The sequence below is a fragment of the Drosophila willistoni genome (genome assembly GCF_018902025.1).
Source record: "Drosophila willistoni isolate 14030-0811.24 chromosome 2R unlocalized genomic scaffold, UCI_dwil_1.1 Seg167, whole genome shotgun sequence".
Lineage (NCBI taxonomy): Eukaryota > Metazoa > Arthropoda > Insecta > Diptera > Drosophilidae > Drosophila > Drosophila willistoni.
Genome location: NW_025814050.1, coordinates 871,947 through 896,452, shown reverse-complemented (window position 1 = coordinate 896,452; position 24,506 = coordinate 871,947). Strand labels below are relative to the sequence as shown.

General features: G+C 35.2%; 1 protein-coding gene and 1 long non-coding RNA gene across 3 annotated transcripts; one reads left to right on the top strand and one right to left on the bottom strand.

Annotated features, from left to right (window-relative positions):
• The first annotated feature begins 685 nt into the window (after positions 1 to 685).
• LOC111519122 lies at positions 686 to 3,579 on the top strand. Its single transcript, XR_002724252.2, has 3 exons — positions 686 to 1,373; positions 2,416 to 2,878; positions 2,946 to 3,579. It is a non-coding gene; the product is annotated as an uncharacterized LOC111519122 (long non-coding RNA).
• Positions 3,580 to 7,502: 3,923 nt separating this feature from the next.
• On the bottom strand, positions 7,503 to 24,258 carry LOC6646786 (sodium/potassium-transporting ATPase subunit beta-2). 2 transcript variants are annotated; one of them, XM_047010543.1, is made up of 9 exons: positions 24,184 to 24,258; positions 21,093 to 21,599; positions 12,124 to 12,264; positions 11,707 to 11,826; positions 11,576 to 11,581; positions 11,156 to 11,322; positions 10,979 to 11,089; positions 10,720 to 10,885; positions 7,503 to 8,277 (listed from the first exon to the last, which is right to left on the bottom strand). In XM_047010543.1, the coding sequence occupies exons 2-9, from the start codon at positions 21,217 to 21,219 to the stop codon at positions 8,174 to 8,176; spliced, it is 942 nt and encodes a 313-aa protein (XP_046866499.1). In that variant the 5' UTR covers positions 21,220 to 21,599; positions 24,184 to 24,258; the 3' UTR covers positions 7,503 to 8,173. The 2 variants fall into 2 exon arrangements, with proteins under 2 accessions (XP_046866499.1, XP_002069411.1); XM_002069375.4 differs by lacking the exon at positions 11,576 to 11,581.
• Between the last annotated feature and the right edge of the window lie 248 nt (positions 24,259 to 24,506).

Genomic DNA, 24,506 nt, shown 5'->3' with positions numbered 1-24,506 from the left:
TTAACAGTTTGAAACGCGCTGTACAATATTTGCATTTATTAATATGTACAATACTTTTACACGTCAGCTCCCTTTGTCGTAAAGTCATGGACTAATTCTTGCCAGGTAAATGTCTGTATATGTGGGAGTAGTTGGCTGTATTAGTCTTGAATGTAGTGGCATTTGGATCTAATAGTTGTCTCTGTTGTAACTCTCCATCTAATATTTGCGTCTCTTCAAAATTTAATGTGCGGCCATTGGTGGCACAGTGTGTCGTAAAAGAAGTTAGTCTGTATAATGTCGCATTTTCGAGTCAGATAAAATTTTAGAAAATTTTTTAATTCTAATTAGGGCTAGATTTAACTTCTTTTTACGTTTTATTTTTTTCTGACAATTTCGGAACGTATAAACATATTGAATGGGTCAAAAAGTCCTTCCTTATTCTTGATCAGCACGAAGAGACGAGTTCATATAGCCAAATCTGTACTTCTGTCTGGATCGACGCGATCTCCTACAGGTCCGATAAAGCTACAGTTTTGAAATTTTCCAACGGTGACTTTATTATTGACTGTACCAATTTTGCTAAAGATCTGGTGAGTACATCGTATAGCTCCAATAGGAACGATAGATTGAAAACAGTGACTTTTATCAATAACTTCGTTGCTTTTGACGCGATATGTCAGTTTAATATATCTACTGTGCCAAATTTAATCAAAATCGGGTGACTTTGTAATATAGCTGTCATATAAACATCCAATAAAATAGCATGCGACATGCGCCGTATTCCTTCAAGATAGTAGGCTGTTCTTTCGCGAACATTAGACTTTTAAGATAAAACTTTTTTCACTTTGATGGCTATAGGTGGAGGAAGAGTATCAACAAAATTAGCAAGTGTATATATTTGTAGTTCCCTTTTTCGGTTCTAAATGATAGACTTCACCGAAACGTTTGGCATCCGCTGAAAACAGCTCAAAATCGTTGCAAATATAAATAATCAAACCATTAGACGATCAACTTCAACAGAGACAAATCATCATTGACCCACTGTGCCACAATCGGCCACACACTAAATTTTGAAGAGATGAAAATATAAGATGACGAGCGGAATTACAACAAAGCGTTCACTGTGGAGATGCTGCTGCAAATTATTTTAAAACTCCGACGACTGATACTGCCAATTGCGTCTACCATATATGTACAGACATTTACTTGACAAGAATTAGCCCAAAGCTCCACAACAAAGGGCGCTGACGTGTAAAATAATGAACATACATACAATACCTGGTAATAAACCTCATACTACTTATACGGATTCTCCTTGTTATGTTGCCTTTATGGCAGGGCCATTTAGATAACTCATCTACTTCAGGATGCCATGGAAGTAATGTATTATGGTAAAGTAAAACCTCTTCTTCCGAACGCCTCCAATGGGCCAACACTTTTTATAGAGCAACAGATTCTTCGGCCCAATAACCAATGCAAACACTTATTTTTAGTCACAAATACCATTTTTTTATACATAAAAAAACTCACACAAAAAGTGTTAAGGTAAAAAAAATTGGTCTGTAAAATTAAGTGAAAATTTTCACATAAAGACAATTTTTATAATATTAAAGAATTGATTAGGATAGCATCAAACGACATTTGTACTAAATTTTTAAGGCTCCAACACCTGGAAGATGTTTTATACCATGCACCCATAGAGTGAAATGGTATACTAAAGTCGCCAAAATGTATGTAACAGGCAGAAGCTTCCTTCTTCCTTCGGACCCAATAAAGTATATATGTATATTTTGATCTAAAAAAACTAAAATTTTTGACAGTTGAGCCCCTTGTCAGTTTTTATACTTAGTGACAAGGATTTATTAACGGCATTCGAAAGTTTGTAGCCATTAAAAAGCATCTACTAACCTAAACATACATAATTACTGATTACTATAAAATTAAGAAATCAATTAATCAAATACTTACAGTCTTTTTCTTAAAAATGAGGCCGCCTCGTCGACTTTTGTATACCATGCACCCAGTGAAGCAACTCCTGAAAACGTTCCTGTATCATTCCTACAAGCATACTTTGGCGTTGTGCTAACCAATTTCACGCCTTCCTTTCGTCCTTTCACTTTTAATATAACAAAAATAAACATCCGCTCTTTGGAGTTGCATAACGATTTTAAATGAATTTTGTCAACAGAAAATAATTTTTATTCATTTACGTAATGTTTCCATTTTTGTTGAATGTTTGTTATTCATCTTAAAATAGTCTTTACATAAAGTAATGATCATTAAGCATAAGGCAAACCTACATATTTTTATCAGATCAATAATAATAATCCACACTACAAACTTCCTCAAAAACTTATGTAATATCAACATTTTTTTTAAGCTTCACCAAATATTTTTGAACATTTTCTATTTCAATCTCTTCTTCCGATTCAGATCATAAGTTTTCATCAGGCATTGCTGGCATTGAAATTTCGTCACACAGGAGGCAGTTGTTTCTGAGAGTCAATAGCGAAATGGTGCCAAAATATAAGCAATTGAGCAGTGAACAATAAGTCGTTATTGACATATTGGTAAAGGAAGGGATGACTTATAGGCAAATTACTGATAGAATAGCAAGCTCTCATTCGACCGTGAAAACTTTCGGTGTCCTAGATCGTAAAAAAGGAAAAGTCTACCAATAGATGGATGGCCTAATAAAGTGCACTTACTATTAGGACAGAGCTTCAGACACATTATGGAGAAAAGTTAAGTTTCGAAGCAGTGCGTATCAGATGGCAGATTGTACACACATATGTCTTTTTAATTGCTATATCGTCCAACTCCGGCGTTATAGACCGCCTAGTAAAACACGACCATTCGTATATTTTCCATGTTTCTTGTATGATTTTAATCAAAGGTAAAAGTATTTCTATACGCCTTCTAATTGACTTAAATATATTTATTAACAAATTTAACATTTTTAGTACTTAGTTCATCTCTTTTAAGTGAATAACTAGTAAGCACGAATGCTATCCCTAAGGCTAACTTCAAGCACAACTGCCTTTTCTTGTTCATAGCGATACTCAGGTACTCGATACCCAGGATAAATGTCCCAAAAAGACTCGTGAATAAGGCAAATTTTGGTGTCAAAGGTACTGTCGGACCCTCACCCTGATCGTCTGCACGTCTTCCTCACCTCAGAATTAGAATTTAGAAAAATGAAAATGCAATTCTCAAAGTTGGAATACATTATAGCTATTATACATTTAGTCTGAAAAAAATGTTGGTCACATTAAACAACGCCTCCTTTTGTACATCAATTGTTGCGAAAAAAAATTATTGTTTACGAAGTACGAAAAACTATAATGAATTTTGGATTAAAATTGGAAACGAATTGAATGTGTTGCAACGCCATATAGAATCTAATGAACAGAATTTGGAAACGAATGAAGGAAAAGATTTTTATAACTTGAAGTCTCTGCGGTCTGAACAAAGGTCCTGAATGTCGACAAGTCGAAGTGGCACTGAAAAAATGAAATAAAAATAAAAACGCATTCGTGTTGTTTATTTGGAATTACTTAATTCCATATCAACATAATATTTTTATTGAATTCAGTAAAATTTTTCAAACATTTTTCTCATTTTCGTTACTCATACACGACGTATTTTTGTTTTACTTTGTTGTTTGCCTTTTTATTCAATGTTTTTGTTCTTGTTGTAGCTTTTTGTTCTTTTAATTTTTTTTTTTTTATCGTTTTTTGGTTTGTTTTATTTTACTTTACTTGTTTTCTTGTAAGTTCATTTTCTTGTTTAATATTACAGCTTATATTTGGTTTCTTTTTATTGTTTTTTTTTTCCTTTTAATATTTAACCTTTTGGTTTTGGTTTTGTTATTTTTTTGTTTTTTTGTTTTTTTTTTTATAGTTTAACTTAAATAATACAAAAGCAGTGTTTGTTTTGTTCTTCTTCTCTTGTTACACACACATTATTTAGTTTTACTATGATTTTTAATGAAGGTTTTTTGTTTCTTTTTTGTTAATAATTTGTTTTTAAACCTAAATTAAAGCAATCATGTTAGGTTTTCCTATTTTTTCTTTTTCGTTTTAGGCGTGTTTTACTTGAATTGGAAAATTTCAACGAATCAAATTTTATTGCCAGAGACTATTTCATAGAAAGTAAAAGAAAATTCAAAAAATTACAAGAAATGAACCAATAAAATTAAAAACGGGAGTAATTCAATTTTGGAGGAATGGTTTTTGGGAATCTTTCTTTCGAACAGAATTTAAACTGAATAATTCATACTTAATTGTTAATTTTTTTTTATATTTGATACCATTTCCGTATATAACATTTTTTCATACATACATATATATATGTAACTTTATGTTATATGCCTTAATTCCTATATGTTAGCTTATGAATAAATACACTTTTTGCATGAGTTTCTTTTTTTTTTTTGTTTGTTTTTTGTTTTTCGCTTTTTGCTGTTTTTATTTTTTTCTAATGCTGCTAATGTTTTGCCATAATAATTGCTAAAAACCAAATGCAAATGCAAATGAAGTCAACATATACATATATTTATATATATATATATATATATATATATTTCATTTATCGTTTTTTACTACATAGTTTTTATTTTCTTTCGTATATTTGCCGCAGTTTTCCTGACGGGGGAGAGATCCTAACTGACCGGATCTGAATTGATCGGAAAGTTGATAAAGCATGGAATGGTTTTTGTTATCTTTTTTTTTAGCAAACTTTACGCTGACTTTTGGCGCCCAACGTGGGCCGTGGTGACTAAAAGGACAAGTCGAAGGAGAACATGTAGAAGAAGTGATTCAAAAATGAATTCCTGACAAGTGATTCCGGGATTTCACTGCGTCCTTTGTTCCGGTAAAACAATTTAAACAATGAGCATTTGTTATTGTTGCCTGGGTTAATTACATCGTTCGTTTTAGTCAACCTCAAAACTTGTCATTCGACTCTCGTTTCGTTTAGAAATGATTTTTGTTGCTTTACTCCTGGTTTTGTTTCGTTTATATATTTTTGGTATTTGCTTTTTGTTTTTGTTTTTTTTTGTGTTTTTTTTTTTTTTACATACACTTTGTGTAAAAAATGGCAGTTTATACATATATATGCTTGTTAAATATATATATAATTTATACTTTTAAATTGTGTGCTAGTAAGGTTGCCGCCGACTCTAGGGAAAGAGCGTAAAGTATTGCTAAAGTATTCCGAGGGTGTAACGAATTGGTTTAACATTCAATCTATATACATACATTTGTATATAGATATATATCGTGATAGGGCCAATGACAAACCTAGAGCTTCAACTTTTGAAGTCGCGAATTACCGCGGGTTACCGAGTTGTAGATTGGCCTAGGATCTTAGATATCCTTTCGACAGAGTGATGATACATATATCGAATGAAAAGAAGGGGGAAACGAAAGTTGCAAAATCAAAGAAAATATTTTAGTTTAGCCAATTTTCATACACTTGCTAGAGGGTCAAACATTTACGTGGCAGTTCTTTTTGTTATATTTTTTGTTATATATATGAATTTGTTATTAGTTCATTTAGTTATGTTTTATTTCGTTATTACCCTATATAATCTACTAATATTTATCGGCGGTTTTGGGAACACATTTGCCGGGACTTGAATAGCAACTGAAGGACAAAATTTTGTGCGTAAAATGTAAAGTAAACAATGAAGTTCAGTTGAATTGATTCGAACAACGTAGTCGTTTGTCAGTTTTGCGATCATCGATCTTCGATCTCTCCCTTATGATCAAGGGAATAACTGCAGCTGTATTAGATTAGACTACTTATCTAATTTTGCTTTTGTTTTAATTAATTTATATTTTATTTAGCTTAGTCATAGGAAAACATGCACTAGCAAAAATTTTAGAAAACTATTTTTTTATTTTTTCCTTTGTTTTGTATGGTTTTGTTTTGTTTCTTTTTTTTTTCATTATGTTTCGGGGTAGGGTGATGGTTGAGGGGGGGCATTGGTTGTGGTTTAAACAATTTGTTTTCCTTACTGGTTTTGTCGTTTATTATTTTGCGTGTTTGAAATTTGCTAAAAATATATCTTGGTTAATAACTAAAAGTTATTTTAAATCAAAATGCACTTAAGTAAGGCCAGGGAAGAAGTGGAGAATTTGAAAGGAAATTGTCGAAACGCCAATTGTCAATAAAAATTTGAACCTGACCTAGAACAGAGGCCTCCTCCATTGTGTGTTTGTCTGTGTGTGTGAGGGTGTGTGTATTTAATTTTTGGTTTGCAGTTTTTAAGCAAAGTTTCATTGAATGATAATATATATATTTATAATATATATTTATGTATTTTCTTTTTTTTGTTTTTATTTATAACATTTTATCCATTAAACTATTATTTCTTGTTTGTTTAACATTTTATGCTTTCGCTTCTTACAAATTACTCTAGTTAGTTAAGTTTTTGTTTTTACTTTTGGATTTATACATATACATATATGTATGTATATAGTTTTTTTTTTTTTTTGTTTGGATGGAAAAAGGGGGATTACTTTCATATTAAGCTTTTGGTTTTCGTTACTTTATCATTGGTTTTTCTTTTCTTTTTGGTGGTTGAGAGAGAGATTTTTGAGAGTTGGTTAATAGTTTGCTGAGGCCCAAATTGTGAGTACTTAATGAAACAACAAAACCACAAAATGGAAACAAATGAGTTTAAAAAGGGAAAAAGGGAAAATACATAATTTAATTGGTTAAATGGATTTGCTTGTTTCGGCTCATCCTGTTGAAGGAATTATTGAAATCAAAAATTGTCGTGATTGAACTTCATTGATATTATAATTAATTATTTACCAGGTTGTTGTTTTATTCGGTGTACATAATTTAATATAATTTATGTTGTTTCCCTTTTATTGTGACTAGTTACTCGGTTGTTGTTTAGTTCTATTACCTTTCAGCTATATAAATTTTATTTTGCCTCAGTAATATATATATTTCAAGGGAGGGAGAGGGGGAGGGACATTCTTTTTTCCATTTGTTTTCATGCAATTCTCACATTAATGATCTTTTGGTTTTTCGTCAATAATAAGTGAAGAGTATTAATTTTTAAATATGTTTTATTTATGCTTTTAATTTTCGTTTTTTTTTCTTTGTTTTATTTTAAAATCTACAATTATTTATGTTGTTTTTTGGTTTTTTTTATTCGGTTTTACTGTTTTGTTTTATATCCTTATATCGGGGTTGTTCTTTTTGATGCTGGATTTAGGTTGCCTGCTTAAATTTATAACAAATTTAAACAAATTATATAGGGTGTCTATATTTATTATTATTATTTTCTTTTTGTTGTTGTTGTTCGGATGCTGCAATAGTTCATCTGTTATAAATATAAATTGTGTTTAATAAGTTCATTTTCTTTAATGTTTTCATTCTTGTTGCTGCTTTGCTTTTATTTATTTTTTTTTTTTGTTGTTGTTGTTGTTCGCTGCGCTGTTAGTCGTTTATATGTTGTTTTTATACACACAAAAAACAAAACCAAAAAACGAAAAGAATTTGTTAACAACAATTAAATTTGCTGTAGATTTATTTGTATATGTTTTTAGCTTGTTCTTTTTTATGTTGATAATATAACAATATTTGCGCTAAATTATGTGACTTGCCGATTTTTTTGTTTCTTTCTTTTTTTTTGCAATTTATTTCGTCATTTGTTCTTTTTTGCCTAAATCGTTAACTAAATAAAATTCTCCTAACAAATTAAGTTTTTATATCCTGTGTAATTGTGTGTGTGTGTGTGTGTGTGTGGGTGTATGTGTGGGTGTGTTTAAGGTAGCGTTGGGTTTCATTTTTTTTATCATTAACATATTTGTCTTGCTTAGTTAGCGCTAGTTTTTATTCTCCTTTTTTTCATAATTTTCTTGATGTTTTTTTTTTGTTTGCTTTTCCTTTGTAGCTTTTGTTAATGTTTTCTCTTTGGTTGTTGCTGTATCTCGGGTTTTTGTTTTAAACTTTTGTTTACTTTGCTTTGCTGCTACTTTTTGGGGTTTCTTCTTTCTAACTTTTCTTCATCTTACTTTCGCGCGAGTGTGTGTGTGTCTGTGTGTGTGTATCTGGTTGTGTTGGTGTCTGGGTTTGTTTCTGTGTAGCTTCACATTTTTATTCCACTTTCCTCTTCGTTTCCCCTTTTCCTTGTCCTTCCCATTTCACCTTCGTCATGTTGCTTCTCTTAATCCACCATCAACTCGAAGTGGACGGATCCTCTCCTATCTGAGCGATCATGGTTAATGTTACGGGCCCAGGCTTTGCACTCAATATTGATCAAGACGCCAGCTAAAAAGAAACGTTAAAATGCATTATTAATATCAGTAAATAACTAAATTTAACCAACATCGAATCGGCCTTTATCTTGACTATTCATATATGTATGTACATAAGTGCATATGTATATTCTTGTTCAGTTTCAAGACATCTGGATCACTTTTAGATCCAGATCCACCAAATTGTGTAGTATCCATGCAGATTTGCCTATACTTATGAATGCTATAATAATTTTACGAAAAGGGGTCTGCCTTATAGCCATTATCTGTCCTAACGTTTTTCACTAGGCCGGTTGACCGTTGTTTCACTTAGTACATGGTATCGAAAAGTCGGTAATACGGCTTACTTAAGTTTGTTTCGGGTTTTTTTGACAAAAGATGTATTCGCAATTACTGCTCTGAGGTTTTCCAGGGCTACTCCAGGAGCAGAAGCCTCTTGCTCCTAGCTCCTGTCTATCTGTTATTTAACCGATTGCACATTGCAAATTAAAAACAAAGAAAAATAATAATTGTAGAGTCCACCCTCTTGGTTTTCAATCTGTTTTGTCTCCGAGGTGGGAGAAAATTGAAAATCTTTTGTAATTTTGTCCTCTTCCCAATTTCGCCTCATCCGTTTTACCCAGTTTTCTTATCTCATTTTGATTGCTTGGCAGCAGGAAGCAGAGAAGCAGGTCCTCTGCCCTGTCCTTTAGTTCTGTGGGTTGCTCAAGCGGAAGCGGAAGTGTTGCGCTTTCATAAAAATGAGAAATAAATTGTATGCAAAAAAGGGAGCCATATTAACTAAGCCTCTTCTCTGACCTAAAAACTGACTAAAGTAAGCCTATGAAAAAACAAACTGATATATTTGCACGTTCTTGGCATAGAATCCTTCCATTTCTCTATTATTCGAACACACACTCACATATTCTTATATTACAGCCTTTTACCTTTTTGTGTTGTAAAACTTTTACATTCAGTATTTTTACTTTTCTTTTCTGTTATATAAAAGCGCACATTGTATACACACATATTTATACTCTTTTGTAATATATGTATGTAGAAGTAGTGCCTACATACATATATGTATGTATGTATGTATGTAAACGAGGGCGGTGTATAAATTTGTGGTTCCTAATTATAAATGTGTTTCCAACAAGGCAAAAATCAAAGAGCATGTCACTTTTTTGATGACTGAAATTCAAGACACGGTAGACATTGAATATTTTTGACCACGACAACTCAATTTTCCGATGGAACTGCCCCACTCAGCTACTCTTCCGAGTGTGGATAAGGTTAAGTACCAGGGCCTCACCCTTGAACGACGTTTGAACTGTAAAGTTCACATCAAGGTCACAAGAACTCAGCTACTCCTAAAAATTGTCTAAGATGCAGGGGTTACTCGACAGGAGTTCTGAGTTCAGCACTGGCAACAAGTTCCTGTTTGCATCAAATCAAATCAAAGCATGACAGTTCAGCATAACTGATTTCTTCAAATTTAATTGCATCTAGCGCCCCTAGATAGACCATTCACTGGAGATATTTGACAGATGATAAATACTTGACAAGCTCTTCTCATTGGTATATCCTTTAACTAAATCGGCGCTTATTACCTTGGGTACTTCCTTTGTTAGTAAGTTGTGTTCTTGTCTATGAAAAAATGTGTTTTCTAGTGGATACAGGACTCACAGGAAATACTGAATTTATGTGTATGTGTGGTATATACATATGTATATTCCCGTTTTTTGACAATCATTTTTGTCTAGTTTGTTGGAGCTTTGTTAAATTAACTTTGACCATTGTTTTTTGTGCTACGTTATAACATATTAATTTTAACATTGCCTTAGTCCGAATTTTTATCACTTTTTTATTTTTCCTTTTGTGTCCGTTTCAACCTGTTTTATATGTAACATTCATATGGCATGACCTGTAAATTTAGTCATCCTTTCACACGCAGAGACACAATTTTTCTTGAATTACTTTGCAACCCATTTCCCTACACTTATTCATAATTGTTCCCTAAGCGGCTTAATGGCTTAGAAAGTATTCTATTGAAAAAAGGAAGCACGAATCCTTTTTCCTTGCGTTATTTTTCTTCTTTCTTGTTTTTATGCACTCCCACCAAACACACTGGTGCAGACAAAGGTTTTATTAATGTTTATTGTGCCGTGAAATTGGGTTTTGTAAACGCTTTTCTAGTTCTGTTTGCTGGATACTCGGAGTTGCTTCCGAGATGGAAAGGACTTCCAGTTGAATTTAATTTGAGCTCTAGTATTTTCTGTCCCATTTTTATTTGCTCTATTTTATCTCTATCTGCTCGCTCTATTATCTGCTTATCTTAAGTTAATCTCAATTGGTTTAAATTTGTGTTTAACTACACACATACATAGAATTTTTCATTCCCTCCAATCAGCTCGTAGTATTAACGCCATTGGGTATCGAAAAAATAAAAATGGTTTAAGGCAACAGAAGTACTCACTTTCAACGGTGAACTGCACGGCAACTATTGGCGGTATATAGCCCTCAATGTTCTTGAACGGGAAATAGAAATGCGGGAAACCCATACGTGGATAATAGTCGCGTGCCTTAATGTTCTCAACATCGGCGGGATTTTCGCCCTCACAGGATACCCAAACAACGCCAGTCTGCGAAAAGAGTTTTAAAGAATTCGTGTAAAGATTGTGTTATCGATCAGTTGAGCTGCACTAGATGGTCGACTCCTTTGTAATGTGTCTTACTTCATTTGGTCGCAAGCTCTGCTTTGCCTTGATGTGCTGCCTCAATTCCTCGGGCATGTCATTGGGCAAATTTTTTGAGTCGTTGTAAATTTCCGGCACCCAGTTGTAAATCTTTGCCGGAAAATATTCAAAGTATTAATTGTGCATTCGACTAATGGATTTGCAATCCGATGTTACCTTATTTAGCTTGAGGAATATGCAGGGCCTGGCCACATGATAGCCAAAGTTATTATCCAAGGTGCAGGGCGAGAAGGATGCTCCATCAATGCCACATACTTTACCCTCGGGTGGTGGTTGCTCAAAAGAGCAGTTCACTTGATTCTTTTTGGGCAGATCCTCGTAGGCTGTCATTTGGGAAGTGGTTCAAATATTATTATCTTGCTTTTTATCAACAAAAACGATTTACTTTAACGGTTAAAAAATAAGTGAATTAAAACTAAATTTGGAATTTCAACTAAAACTAAAGAGTTCAGGGTATGGCAATAAAATTGAGGGAAATGCGTAAGTTTTACGGAAGTTTTAGTCTGGCAAGACTTTTTATAGCATACTTTAGGGCGGATGTTTTGATAACCAAAACAAAAAACATATTTCACTTACTGTGATCTTTTTTATGGGCAAAAAATATAAAAGTTAACAAAAATTCAATAACCACTTTCAAGTGTTTCACGCAGAACGTTATTGATCAAAAATCAAAAGCAGTAATAGAAGAAAAGTGTGTTTTTACTTACATTTCAAAAATCGTGCAGTTTCATCAACCCAATACTTATAATTATCTTTCTTCGATGATTCGTACCAAACTAAAGTGCTCTCAACATTCGCCTCTGGTGGCATTGGTCGGAAGCCAAGACCTGGAGAAGACAAAGTGAAAACAGAGGAAATTAAAAAGAGTTTTCAATAGGCTTAAGTCCAATTGATTGTCTCTAGTCTGTCCGACCCAGCTGGTTTTCCCATCTTCTCCATGCTTCTATATGGTCAACTCAACATCCAATTAGTTAATTAAATTGGGTTTTTCATTCTCTTTTGCTTAAACCACACACATATCCAGCCCATATGGATCTACGTTCTCAGGGCGCGGTCGTCAATTTCGTTGACTTTTGGCCGGTAACAAGAGGCGTAACTAGAATTAATATCTTCCAAATACTAACCTGGATTGGATCCAATTAAACCATTGTCCAACATCCATTTGGGCTTATCGCTCTCCAATGTTTGGTAAAACACCGCAAATATGGCAGCAAAGAATCCGGTTAACGCCGCATAGAATATAATATAGAATAGTAGAATTTTTGCTGCAAGAGAAGAAAATTTCGAGCAAAGTTAGTACAAGCTCATCAACATCATCTGTGTTCTTAGTGTTCGTGTGTGTGGGTGTGGGTGTCTTATCTACAGATAGACGGACCCGACCATACGCTTACGGAATAAATAAATAATTCATTAGAGCTACCGAGTCAAAAGTAATTAAGTTGTTTTTATATGCCACACATTTTGGGCGCCACATTTTGCGATATGCCCCGCCCTGGTAATTAATATTCTGAACAAAGCGGAGCCAGCGACTGCCGCCGCCTTTTGGCTGGCTAATTAAAATTTAATAGCAAGGAACGCCATCAACTGGCACGAGACTAAGAAGGAATCCATAGACACCAAACTAAACCTAAAGCCCTAATCGTCCAGTTATTTCGAATCCCATCCGTTCATTATCTAAATAGAATTATTTGCATATAAAGAATACATAATAATTATTATCAACGGCTGTTGAATTGTTGCTCGAGTTTGAGTGCATTTATTTTCTTTATAAAACATTTGTGATAAATTGTAATATAGAATTAAATAAGTTCGGTTGAGACTAAATGTTAGTAGATTTGTTTAAAAAATTCGAAATGGATGTAAGTCTTGGCTCTGAGGAGAGTTATAAGAGAATGCATAAAGTATAAACTTTGACTATGCAGTAAAATAATCAATTCTTTATAAAATATAAAGAACTACAAATCTACAAATCCCCACTTTAACTTTTAAGCATATATTGCACTGCCGACGGAAGAAATTTGATTGCTTAAATTGTCTATGTTACGAATGGCAATGATGGTATTGGCCAATTCCAAGAACATTTCTTGTATATTTGATTCTTGACCTTGAAATCTAAACATTTCGCTTCGCTTGCATAACAAAATATTATCTTTATCAATTTGTTTAGCATACTTATTTGGGCAAAATACGTTTTTTTTACCATGAGGGCGGAATGCCACTCCCATTTTGTTGAAAACCATTTTCAAAATATGTTTGTTGCCCCAAGTAAAAGAATAATAATAAAAATGATTGCCAAAATTGGATTTTTTAATTAAATACGAAAATAACGGCTGTATCAACACACACACACACTTTCAGCGCTACGCTAACCTTGCGTGTGTTGCGTGCCGATCACTGATAGAAAAGTACATATAGTGGGGGGCATATATTTAAGACGTTTTTGCCAAAATCTTAAATATTACAGATAGAAGCATGATCTCTTTGAAGAAGTTGTAGATTTACCAAAACTAAGATCAACTCCATACCACAAATTTAGGAAGAACTTTCGATTCGAGCCAAATGAACATCTGAGTTTTGTATGACAATTTTTGGACTTGGGCGAGGCAAACAATAGTTTGTACTAAAGTACTCTTTCCCTTTAACCAGGAAACAAATTGAATTGAATTTCCCGTCTATTGTTCATTAAAATCGGATGAAAATTAAATACCTATTTGGCCTATCAATGAGGGACACTTTTATGCAAACCTGCCTTTCTATTCTGCATCTCTTTCTTTTTCATCCTAAAATAATAGTAGAAACATTTGTTCAGCCAAAGAAATTTCTGAAATTCCTCGTTGCTCTACTAGATCATATGTGATAAATTAGTTTAAAACTATAAGATTAACCGCTTTTAGAATCCGCAGAAACGAAGAAGAAAAAAACTTCTATTCCGATTTTACTGGCATTCTTTTGTGCTAAATGTCAAAATTGGCACTTTCGATGATTTGCCCTTACTTTATACTACATACATACTTCAAAGTGATGGTGATACCTTTGTTTAGGGGTAAAATAAATATTTTTTAATAATAAAAGAATTCATATTTATGATCGGCAGTCCTCGGTAGATGAGTTGTCTAAGTGGCCCAGTCATTTAGTCAACTGAACAACGAGGATCCTGGTTCGTATCCCAGGCTAGTGTATGGATGTAGTTTTCGTCTAACAATAAGCCGAAGGCCTTAGTTGCCAGTGCTTGTAAAATATAGTTAGGTTGATAGTTTATAACTATATCCTATACTTTAATAATAATAATATTTATGATCGTTCCAGCTCGGCTGTGCACAAAAGGAGTTCGATCCGAATTATACAATTTCCGCAGTGCCAAATTTTAGCCATTCCTGTTAAGAACCCATTCTTTTATCCAACTGTGAGATGGCTTCGTATTTACATATAAGAAAGTATCCCTTGTATATCCTTTCATTAACTTTTCCGTCAAGAACCTGTCAGCCTTCAATGTCAATTAGACAATAGCCAAGGGCTTCTCCATGGCAACGCGTGTGTGCGTCTGAGTGTGTGAGTTAATTGGCAGCTGAACTAGCTGGAAGACAACTGCCGCTGTCCTGCCCCAACTTTGCCCTTGCATTTTGTGAAAGTTCAATAGAAGTTTTCTATTTTGGTTTTTTGTTTCTCTCTCGTGCAGCACACCCGACTTTTGACATTTTATAACTGAAAGTGTGAGGGGCTGAAGTAAAAATACGCCCTCTCCCCTATTCACTCTCACTCTCATAGTTTGTCGTTTTGACATTTCCCTTTTCTAATTAAGAGTGATTGAGAGGACCCAAGTGGTTGGACAACGAACCGGAAATGCCTCCATCTTACTGTCTGCAGTTGGAAAATTGTGTTTTGTTTGTTTTCTATTCTAATCGTGGTTTTCGTTTTGCATTTACTATTTTTACATTCATTTTCATTTTCGCAGTGACCTTTGACATTTTCTCAAAGAGACATATACTTCTCCACGACGCTGAGAAATAAATTATGGTGAGAAAAGCGACAAACCGTTTGTCATTGACATTGCGATAATCATTTATCTCTGACCATAAATCATTGTTACAGAAATTAGGTACAACATGGACGCTATTGTGTGTGGGAAAATTCTGAACAGAGAAGGCATATTCGAGCAACTATTCGATGTGGATAATGGAAGAAAATGATCAGCTAAAGTGTAATTATAAATTGAAACTATTAACTAATTTAGTCAGAGGATATTATATCACTCATGCATTCATTCAATTATGAATATTTCGATATTTTCGACTAAGAATTTTGAACCTTTAACCTTCACTTTATTCTCTTTTAGCTTTTATGATATTGCTTAGCGTTTTTCTTAAAGTCAATTAATTGTTGAATTGTTCTGCCGTTCTTCAAGGCGCCTTCAGCGCCTGCGCCTTCCTGCTTCTTCTTATTCACACCAACCCCTACCTGAAAAAAGCTCGCTTTTGTGTACTGTAAACGAGTATATAGGTGCCTACAGTTTGAGAAGCATTATGCTTGTGCCCAAGCAAAAGTTGAGGGTAAAGAAAACAGAAAGAAAAAACGGGAAAGCCTTAAAAATCAGATTTTCTACTTTACTTACGTCACATAGCTTTAGTTTCTGTGGTCTTTGTGTGTCCTCGTGGGACCGAGCGCTCGCACTGGCACAAGCAATGGGGTGGACACAAGCCCTGAGGACTCAAATGTGTGTGCTATTTTAATTTATGTTCCTTTTCATATTTTTAGCCTGACATTTTAATATTCGTGCGATTTTCCTTTGTGGCTTTATATTAAGTTCTTTTAAGATAAATTTAAGAATCCATCCAAGTTTCTTACATAAGTTGCGTTTTCTTTCTTGGCAGCCAAATGAAACTTTATGTTTGCTTGGCAACACCGAAAACATTCCAAACTCAAGGGTTAACAACGGGATGGGGCAGAGTGGACACTAGTTTGCTGTGTGTGCTTTTTATTCAAATTTTCTTTTATTGTTGTGTGTGTGTGTGTGTGTGTGTGAGTTTTTGTCTCTGCACTTAACGAGCTGCTTGCTCTGGTTTTAGTGGCCGCTGCGGCTTTTCTGAAGTGGGCTGCGGCGAGGGATACTGTGGTATTTTAGTTTGCTATACCACAAACCAGCAGCTGCAATATTAAATCTGCTAATCTGAATGTCTAGGATAAAATCAAACTTAAATTTCAAAGATTTGTCATTCTTGTGACTCAAACGAATACATAAATCAATCAAAATTCGTAGCTTCTTCTACGATTAAACATTCAGAACAATCCAACTACAGCATTTCGAACACCCATATAGAAGTATGTACATATATGGATTCCCAAAAGAGAATCTTAATTACAAATTCATTTCATTTTTGTTGCAGTTTACGGGTCTTTTGGGGCCCCGATTGATTTATGCTACAGAATTCAATATTGGAGGAGGAGACCATCTGGTGGGAGATGTTACGTATACGCCACAGGGGCCGCTCTCTCACGCGGAGTAGTTGTTTCGTTCACTCTCTCAGTGTTTCTCGTGCTCTCTCTATCTCTAGTTCGCTCATTCGGTTTCTCCGTGTTGAACTTTGACATTTGCTGCACTTTATGACACAATAATGTAACCAGAGAAGAGTTTTTCTTCACTTTGCTGCACGCTGTTCTCTCACTCTACCCCGTTCTTTCTCTGTCTACCTCTGTATTCTTCTCTCTCATTCATCCAGTTTCTGTTGTGGCACGTTATTATTTTTCCTTTTTTTTTAATTTCAGCTACAGTTTCACCTTGTTGCGCGAGGGAGTAAGAGAGACGAAGGTTGTTGGCCATGTTTCTCGGTGTACATTCTGACAGTTGGACATACTCACAGATCCACAGACGACCACATACTCGCGGGACACAAAAAATACAAAAAAAAAGTGGAAACCAGAAAAAATCCAACTGTCAAAAGCAGGATTCACATCGCCGCAGGCATCATACATATACCACATAGACCGATGCAAGCACCGAGCCATAAATGCGGACGACACTCAAAAGAATTTTCTTCACCAATCGTGCATTGCGAATTGCAAATTTAAAATTTATCTGGCAAATGGCTCAAAAATAAAGATTCATACATTAAAAACTGTTTGTATCCTTCATTGATTTGATTTTGGAATCGAAATGTGAAATCCAAACATTTTTAGGAGTAGTATTTGAATATGAGAAATAACTTTTAATTCGTCATAAACTTAAAATTAGTCCCATGCTCTTTTAGACCGTTCATGATCGATGTAATTGTACATAAACTTTGTTGCATAATTTAAGTGAAATTGCTACAAATTGCTAAACGATTCATGTCATAGTTTAGTGTTAATTTTCACACGGTCACTTTAGCTTCTCCATAGTCATTTCGAACACCAGCAACCTGCAATCAATGCTCTCTAATTAGTTTAAATCAATGGCGAGCAAAACAACCGCCAACAAACAAACCAATATGACATCAAATTAAACTGTCTGTTGAAAAACCGCACAAAACCAATTAGTCGTATGCAAATTATGCAACTGGATCAGTCGAATAAAATGTAAACCCGCCATGAAATCACACAATATTTGGAGAATTGACACAAAATGTGTAAGAAAAACTACTTTAATCGAATGTCATAGGCAAAAGTTCTGAAATATTTCTCTTTTTTAAATATTCTCAAATGTCAAAGACCAGTCAAGTGGAAAAGCATGCATGTAAAAATAAAATACCGAAAATGTCTATCATTTTCTATCTTTCCATTTCATGTTGTGCATGGAAAACTGTCAACATTTCAATTTAATATTTCGTGCAGTTTCTGCAATTGAAATGAGCACGAAGCAAAACCATGAGATGACACAAAATCATACACAATACATATATTGCTATAATTGAAAGTCGGATGATGGAAATCCATCTAGAGATATTGTCTGAATCGTTTTTGAACGACGCACCCTTTCAATTAGTCTCATAATATTGCGTACTTATGTGATTCGGATTGATTTCCCTACATTTGTTTTTTTCCTTTTAAAGTTTTCCCCATCAAACAAATTAGAATTGACGTGTTTTGTGTGTAATTATTTGTATGAAGCCTTTGCTAATTGCAGGTGAACAATTCCATCGAGTGCAAAGTGTTTAGCATCGCCGACAAGGATGATATATAGATGTAACTTGTACATGAGTTTATATTACAGCAACTATTTGCAGCATTTTGACATATTAGTTAGCATTCAATTTGAGTGTCAGTGGGCGGGAAACAGATGGAAACAGTTCTCACTCAAATGTGAAAGTTCTTCACTTGAGTCTTAGAAAAACAAGCTGAAGGAAATGTTGACTATTTGTCAGCCTGCCCTCGTAATTGTAGGTCAGTGCAAATGGTTCTACGCTGCTCTCTGATTGAGTCTTTATTGCTTTGAGGCATTTCATGGGATGGCGATAGGCAAATTGATGTCAATAATTGAGAATGCCAGATGCTATTCTTGATGTTTTAATTGAAAAGATTGTAGTGTGGCTGTGATTTCGAATGTTTTCTGTGATTCATTGTGATTCATTTAAATTTCAATCGGATATCCATCCGAAATTACCTCAAGAGTTACCCAGAAATCTACTAGGTACCTGCATAGAAGAGATATTGTTGACTAGAAAGCTCAACACAGAAAAAATCAATTCTAACCTCATTCCAGTAACCAGCGACAAGTGCCGCCCACTGCTGGAAATGTGGGCGTGCCTTGTCTTTTGTTTTTGTTGTTTTTTGATTGCTTTTGTCTCTAACCTACTTAGGGGGCAAAAATGTTGTGCTGCTTCTTCAGTTAAACACTTAACACGCTAGGTTCCTACCCCGACCGTCCTTGCCCCCCTCGAGCCAGTTCCTTCCACCTAGCTACCGCCATTACTTCTTTAATATTATGGTAAAATATTTTCCCTCCATTGCATATCAAGTTTCTTACGTCTCTTTTATTTCTTCTATGGCAAAGGAAATACGAGAAGATTTTCATTTTTTCTCTTGTTAGTGGAACGAGCGAAGTTAGTTTAGAGCAAGCCCAGAACTGCCCGGCCGTAAGTCAAGTCCTAGTGCCGGACATTAAACGCAAGAGCTTAGTTTAACGGAGGCCTCTTAGCCGGCCTTCCGAGATTTATGAAGGCTTGACAGCAAATCCCCCCTAGGGAGCTGTAAAGAAAATCTCTGTAACTAATTACAACGCACATAATTAAGACACGAATAAATGAAGAGAAAACTACCAGAAGAAATGGGTCCAAAGAATGTGAGAATGAGTAACACTTTTCTGATAAAGCCAAGTTTTTATAAGTTCTTTTTGATTTATAGAAAATGAATGTAGTATCCAGGGACCGATGTTATAAGGTATTTTTCTTTGACTCCATGGTAGAATGACTTGATCGATATCATCGGTTTTTAGGATACCAAATATATGTATATGTTTATATCCATAATCTACAGCCTCACATCAGTCTGTTTGCTAATCTTGTCATACGATGCGACAGCACATAAAATTCAATTTCATTAAAAATTTACCAGCTCTGCGGAGGGGGAGAGACACAAAAATTGCTAAAAATAAACCAGGAGACAAGCCAGCACGTGCCAGAGACAGTTTGAGTATGAAATTGAAAGATTGAGAGTTGACATGTAAACGGAACGATTGCGGGAGGGGGAGATGGGGGAATACAAGTCACATTGTGTGTGCGAATGCTCAATTGATTGGCAAGCAAGAATCCAATATCAATAAAGCACAAAATAACACGTACCGCACAAATTGATGAAAATCATTTCTTACGACTCCATAACTCTCTGTAAACTTTCAGCTACATATATTAGAATGATGTCGTTGTTACTTCGCATAGAAGCTCTCGATATGGTAACTGACCTAACCGATTTTATGTTCGTTGTTGAGATATCGGAATAGTTTCATCCAATTAGTCAAAGTGCCTTCATTTATCAGCGAAAACAGCAGAAGCCGTTAATAAACAATAACGACTATCAACATTGTCGATTGTGTCTGCTATATCTGGAAATCAAGAGAGATATCATAAACTTTCGGAAAGAGGCACGAAAATTTCTCTTTGTGGGCTTTTGTCCATAAAATATTTATGACAAAACTTTTGCCTGTTCTTCCGTGTGTTTTTCAGTCGTCTTTTTTGGCCGTTGTCATGGCGTTTACACACGAAATCAAACGATTAGTCATAGACCGACCCATTTCGCCCTTCGCTATCCCTTTGCCCTGCTCTATGGAAATTATATATTTTTATTGTAAACATTACAAAAGCGTTTCTTTCTTTCTTCTTTTTTGTGGGTTGCTGGCGCCTTCAATAATTGTTATGCAATCGTAGGAGCTTCGATGACTATTACCGGCCTGCTGCTACTGATGGTTGAGAGGCTAGTAGGAGCAGAAGGGTTGCAGGGGAAGAACGCAGCGTTTACTGTTATTTTTAGTTTGTGGGGTGCAGGCAATTTGGAAAGGGCAAAGTACGTGACTTTTCCAACAGAGAAAGGCATACAACATGTAAATGTATTCAACACGGATCGATATCCTAGACTGATTTTCGAGATGGTGAAAATGAGTGAGATTGAAAAAATGCATTGTGAGCGTAAATGCTATCAAAGATTTTTCAAAAAATGTACAACAAATTACAAGAAAGAAAGTACGTACTCTAAGTGTATTTGTAAGTGCATAAAATTTTGTTTAAATTTTTCCCTATATCTAGGACATAAACCAAGCTATTTTGAGCAGTTTATCCGATCTATAATCTATAGATAGCCAAAGGGCTTAAAAAGTTAGCCCCACCCAAGATTTTGTTTTTGTAGTTTGATCAAATTGATCAAATATTGATAACAAAAATCAATTGTCTCTCAGTCGCGCAGACATACCTTTAAATTCGAATGAGTTTGGGGATAGATAGACCAATAAATAAACGCCCTTCAAATGATCTATCTAATGTTGGTACGAGGAATATAAGTGGCCTGTCATACGTCGCGTATGCGCATTTGTTCGGGAATTGTCTCTGATTTTGATTCGCCCCACAAGAAATTATAGGTGATAGTTTTGTGTGATATATGATGATAAAGATAATATGGAAAATTATGTACTTACCCCAACTGGAACCGGTTCGTCCAAGGCATTGGCTAGTTTCACTGTTCCATATGAATTTTTTGAAACCCTCCCACTTGCCCATTTTCGGCGGTGGCGCATAATATTCACCAATTTTCTTATCGGCCATTTTTGTGTTTGAATTTACGATTTGATTTTCTTAGTTCCTTGTTTTTGTCACTTGGGTTAAATTGGATAGGAGGGTGTCCTGTCTCTTCAATAAAGCTAGTTTTAAACTACTTTGGTATTTCCTTTAGTTTAAGCTGCTGCTTAAACTTTACGATTAAGTATTGAACGCCTTATCTTTATGAATATTAATTTATGTTATTAATAAATGTAATTATTGGTATTGATTTTGTTTTATTTATTTTTTGGTTTTTTTATAAGTTTTTCTTAATCAACTGCTTTGGTACAACATTTTTTTAAATTGGTTTTTGTTTTTGGGTTGGTTTCGATTTATCGGAATGTTTGTAGCAGTATATTGGTTAGATTTGCGCTAAATTTTCCGTACTGAAAGAAAAAAGGTTTTGCTAATGAATAATTACATATCTTTTGAGAGAAAAGATACAGTTAGGAGTTCTTATGGTAATCTTAACATAACTATATAGTTATGGATCAACTTGATATTGTTTTAGGATTTAAAGTATTGCCTTCAAAGCTTTTCCCTAACGATTTCCCATTCTCTTTGCTGCTTATATAAACTTGACTTGACTTATTTTCGCATTTGCAATTTTCAGTTTTCGTTTTTGTTGGATTCGTTTTCTGTTGTTGTTGCAAGACGGCGCAGGTTTTTTCTTTCGGTTCGTATCACTTTGTTTCTTCTTTGTCTTGAGTCACAAGGACACTCAATGGATCAATTTTTGCCTTTCAAAGGTTTTGAATTCTAAATGGTTTGGCTTGTTAATTAGTTTGTGTTTTAATTGAACAATTTAATTTAAAGGAATTACGATTGGGACGATTTAAAAAAAATTCTATAGTCTTCATTTACGTAAAAAAAAGTGCACTTGCTCACCAGCCAGATTTCTTGCCACACACTCTGCTGCCAACTGTTATGTAATCTCAAGCTGGAGCATGGAAAAAGCCTCGACAAGTCTATCCTACTCTGGGCATAGGCATGCGCACAGAGAGAGAGAGAGAGACAGTGTGAGAGAGAGAGAGAGAAAGAGAGAGAGTGAAAGATAGAGAGAAAGTTTCAGAGAGGTATCGAGGCTATAAATTAGGGAGCGGGAGCCACTCTGGAACTAAGCTTGGAAGGTTTTCCTATTTCTTTTTTCTTTTCATTATTATTATTATTTTTTTTTTGTCTTGTTGCAGCTCTGGAATCGAACGGAAATATAACTTTTTTGATGGCAGAACATAAAAAAATGTTGTCAGCTGGGCGCCATTTTAATGAGGGTCCTAAGAGGCTCTTGGGGTGTATAATCGAGGCGAAATGGAGAGCCAAGCATATACACACATGTTGGGGGCAGGAAAAGACAGGAGGTAAGTCTGTTTTCGAATTACCCAATTTGTGTTGCATTTAGTCCTTTTCCAATTTTTCAGCTGACGCCCAAAAGCATGCAACATACTTTTAATCAAGAGCAGACAAAGGGGGAACTGAAGTGATGCCCCTCGCAACATGCTGATGATGATTTTGACGATGCCAAGCGGTTATCATTGAATTCTATTTTTTCTTTTCTTTTACTCTTCATTTTTTTTTTTTTTGTCTCATTTTGACTTACATTCTTGTTCGGCCGCAGTCGCAGTCGACGTAGACGTCACTGTCGACGTCCTACATTGCGCAACGCGCAAGAGACTCGGCTCTGGTTCTGTTCTGTTTCTGGCTGCGGCTTGGCTTCTGCCTGTGGCTATGCTGATTGAGGGGCCGGGACTGGGGCATGAGCGGCGTATGCCTAGTAAAAGGGCATGGCTCAGAAATGTAGGCAATGTGGCTGCTACGCACACACATGCAAACACACGCACATATAGAGAAAGCGAAAAATAGATATATCCCTTATAAGTGTGCGAATGTATGTGCGTTGGGGGTGGGGGAACCACCGTATTTTCGCATATGCCATTATTATCTATTTCAGAATCTTTAAACATTCAGAACATTCATTCCGAAAAATGAAAACCAATCCTGCCTGACTACAGTCTTTGCTGGACTTCGCTACGAGGATTCATAAGAGAATCGTAAACGTTGTCCTTTTTTGTGAGGCCAAGCACAGCCTTCGCTTGATTTCCTTTTGCCTTTTGGAAACTACAGAGCGGCCCATGACTTGTTGTACACAACTTATTCGTGTCTTGCATAACCAATGGAACAAACCAACAAACAACTACGATCTGAAAGTTCCTGTACAACTGGAAAAACTTGCATGGTAATGGTTTAACGTGCTAAAGTCTGAAAAAATATGTCCAGTTTTTGCTTGCCATATAGATTTTTAACTGGCCCAAAAGGGCAGACATTATACCATAACTTACGGAGAGGTCCATCTCAAGGTTATATTCTACGTTTATGAACTGCATTATATAAAATATAAACAAATATTTTTTATTTTTATAAGTGTTCTCTACTTTCTTCTCATCGGAATTCGTTAGAATTATATTTTTTTTAGTAGCAGCAAAGATGAACGGAAAAAAAATCGAATTTCAGTATGTATATAAGTTTTACAAGGATTTCTTGGCTGTGCCTGTCACACACACGGACACTCACAGACACAGACTCCCCCAAACACACACACACACACAACCACACACACACACACACTGTGATGTCCTCGTTCTCGTCGACGTAATCAGCTCGAAAAATGTTCCCACAATTTATATATGTATATGCATTTTTCTTGTTATATCACTGTATTTTAGTTTAATATATATTTTTTTGACACTTTTCACTCGTTTTTCGGTAAGGATTTTTTTTTACATAACTAGGAGGGTTCCGTTTTTTAACTCTTGATAATTTGCTCTCACACAACACAACTATTTGGATCTTTGGTTGTTTAATGGGGCATATTCTTCTCCAATTTCAGTTAAGAATACATGGTTTGTATTAATGTTTCAATTAATATGTACAATTGTATGTACATATGTATATATGTAAACTTGTATATCATACATATATATATTTGTGTGTGCCGTTAATCCGCCAGCGAATGCGAGTAGCAACCGTCCACAGTTAAAACGCCAATGATAGTGCCAACCCAGAGTCGACGTCGCCTAACGGCGCCGCAGCACTTGCAGCTGGGAATCGAACCCGTCGGCGGGACTTCGGCGCTGCCGAAGTTGCCGTCGTTAACAGTCCGTCCATGGGTGTTAATACAGCGAATGGAGAGGGAACGCTGGAGAGAGATTTGGTTGTGGCAATGGGGCGAGTGGTGAGGGGTGATGGGCGAGGTGACGGAGAAAGCTTTGCGTGGAAAAATGCCTGTGTCGGAGCTT

Coding starts and splice junctions, on each gene's coding strand:
- LOC6646786 (XM_047010543.1), bottom strand. CDS start 21,219: ATGGCCGATAAGAAAATTGGTGAATATTATGCGCCACCGCCGAAAATG. Junction 12,265..21,092: donor ACGAACCGGTTCCAGTTGGG/GTAAGTACATAA, acceptor CTTCTCTTGCAG/CAAAAATTCTACTATTCTAT. Junction 11,827..12,123: donor TTTAATTGGATCCAATCCAG/GTTAGTATTTGG, acceptor TGTCTTCTCCAG/GTCTTGGCTTCCGACCAATG.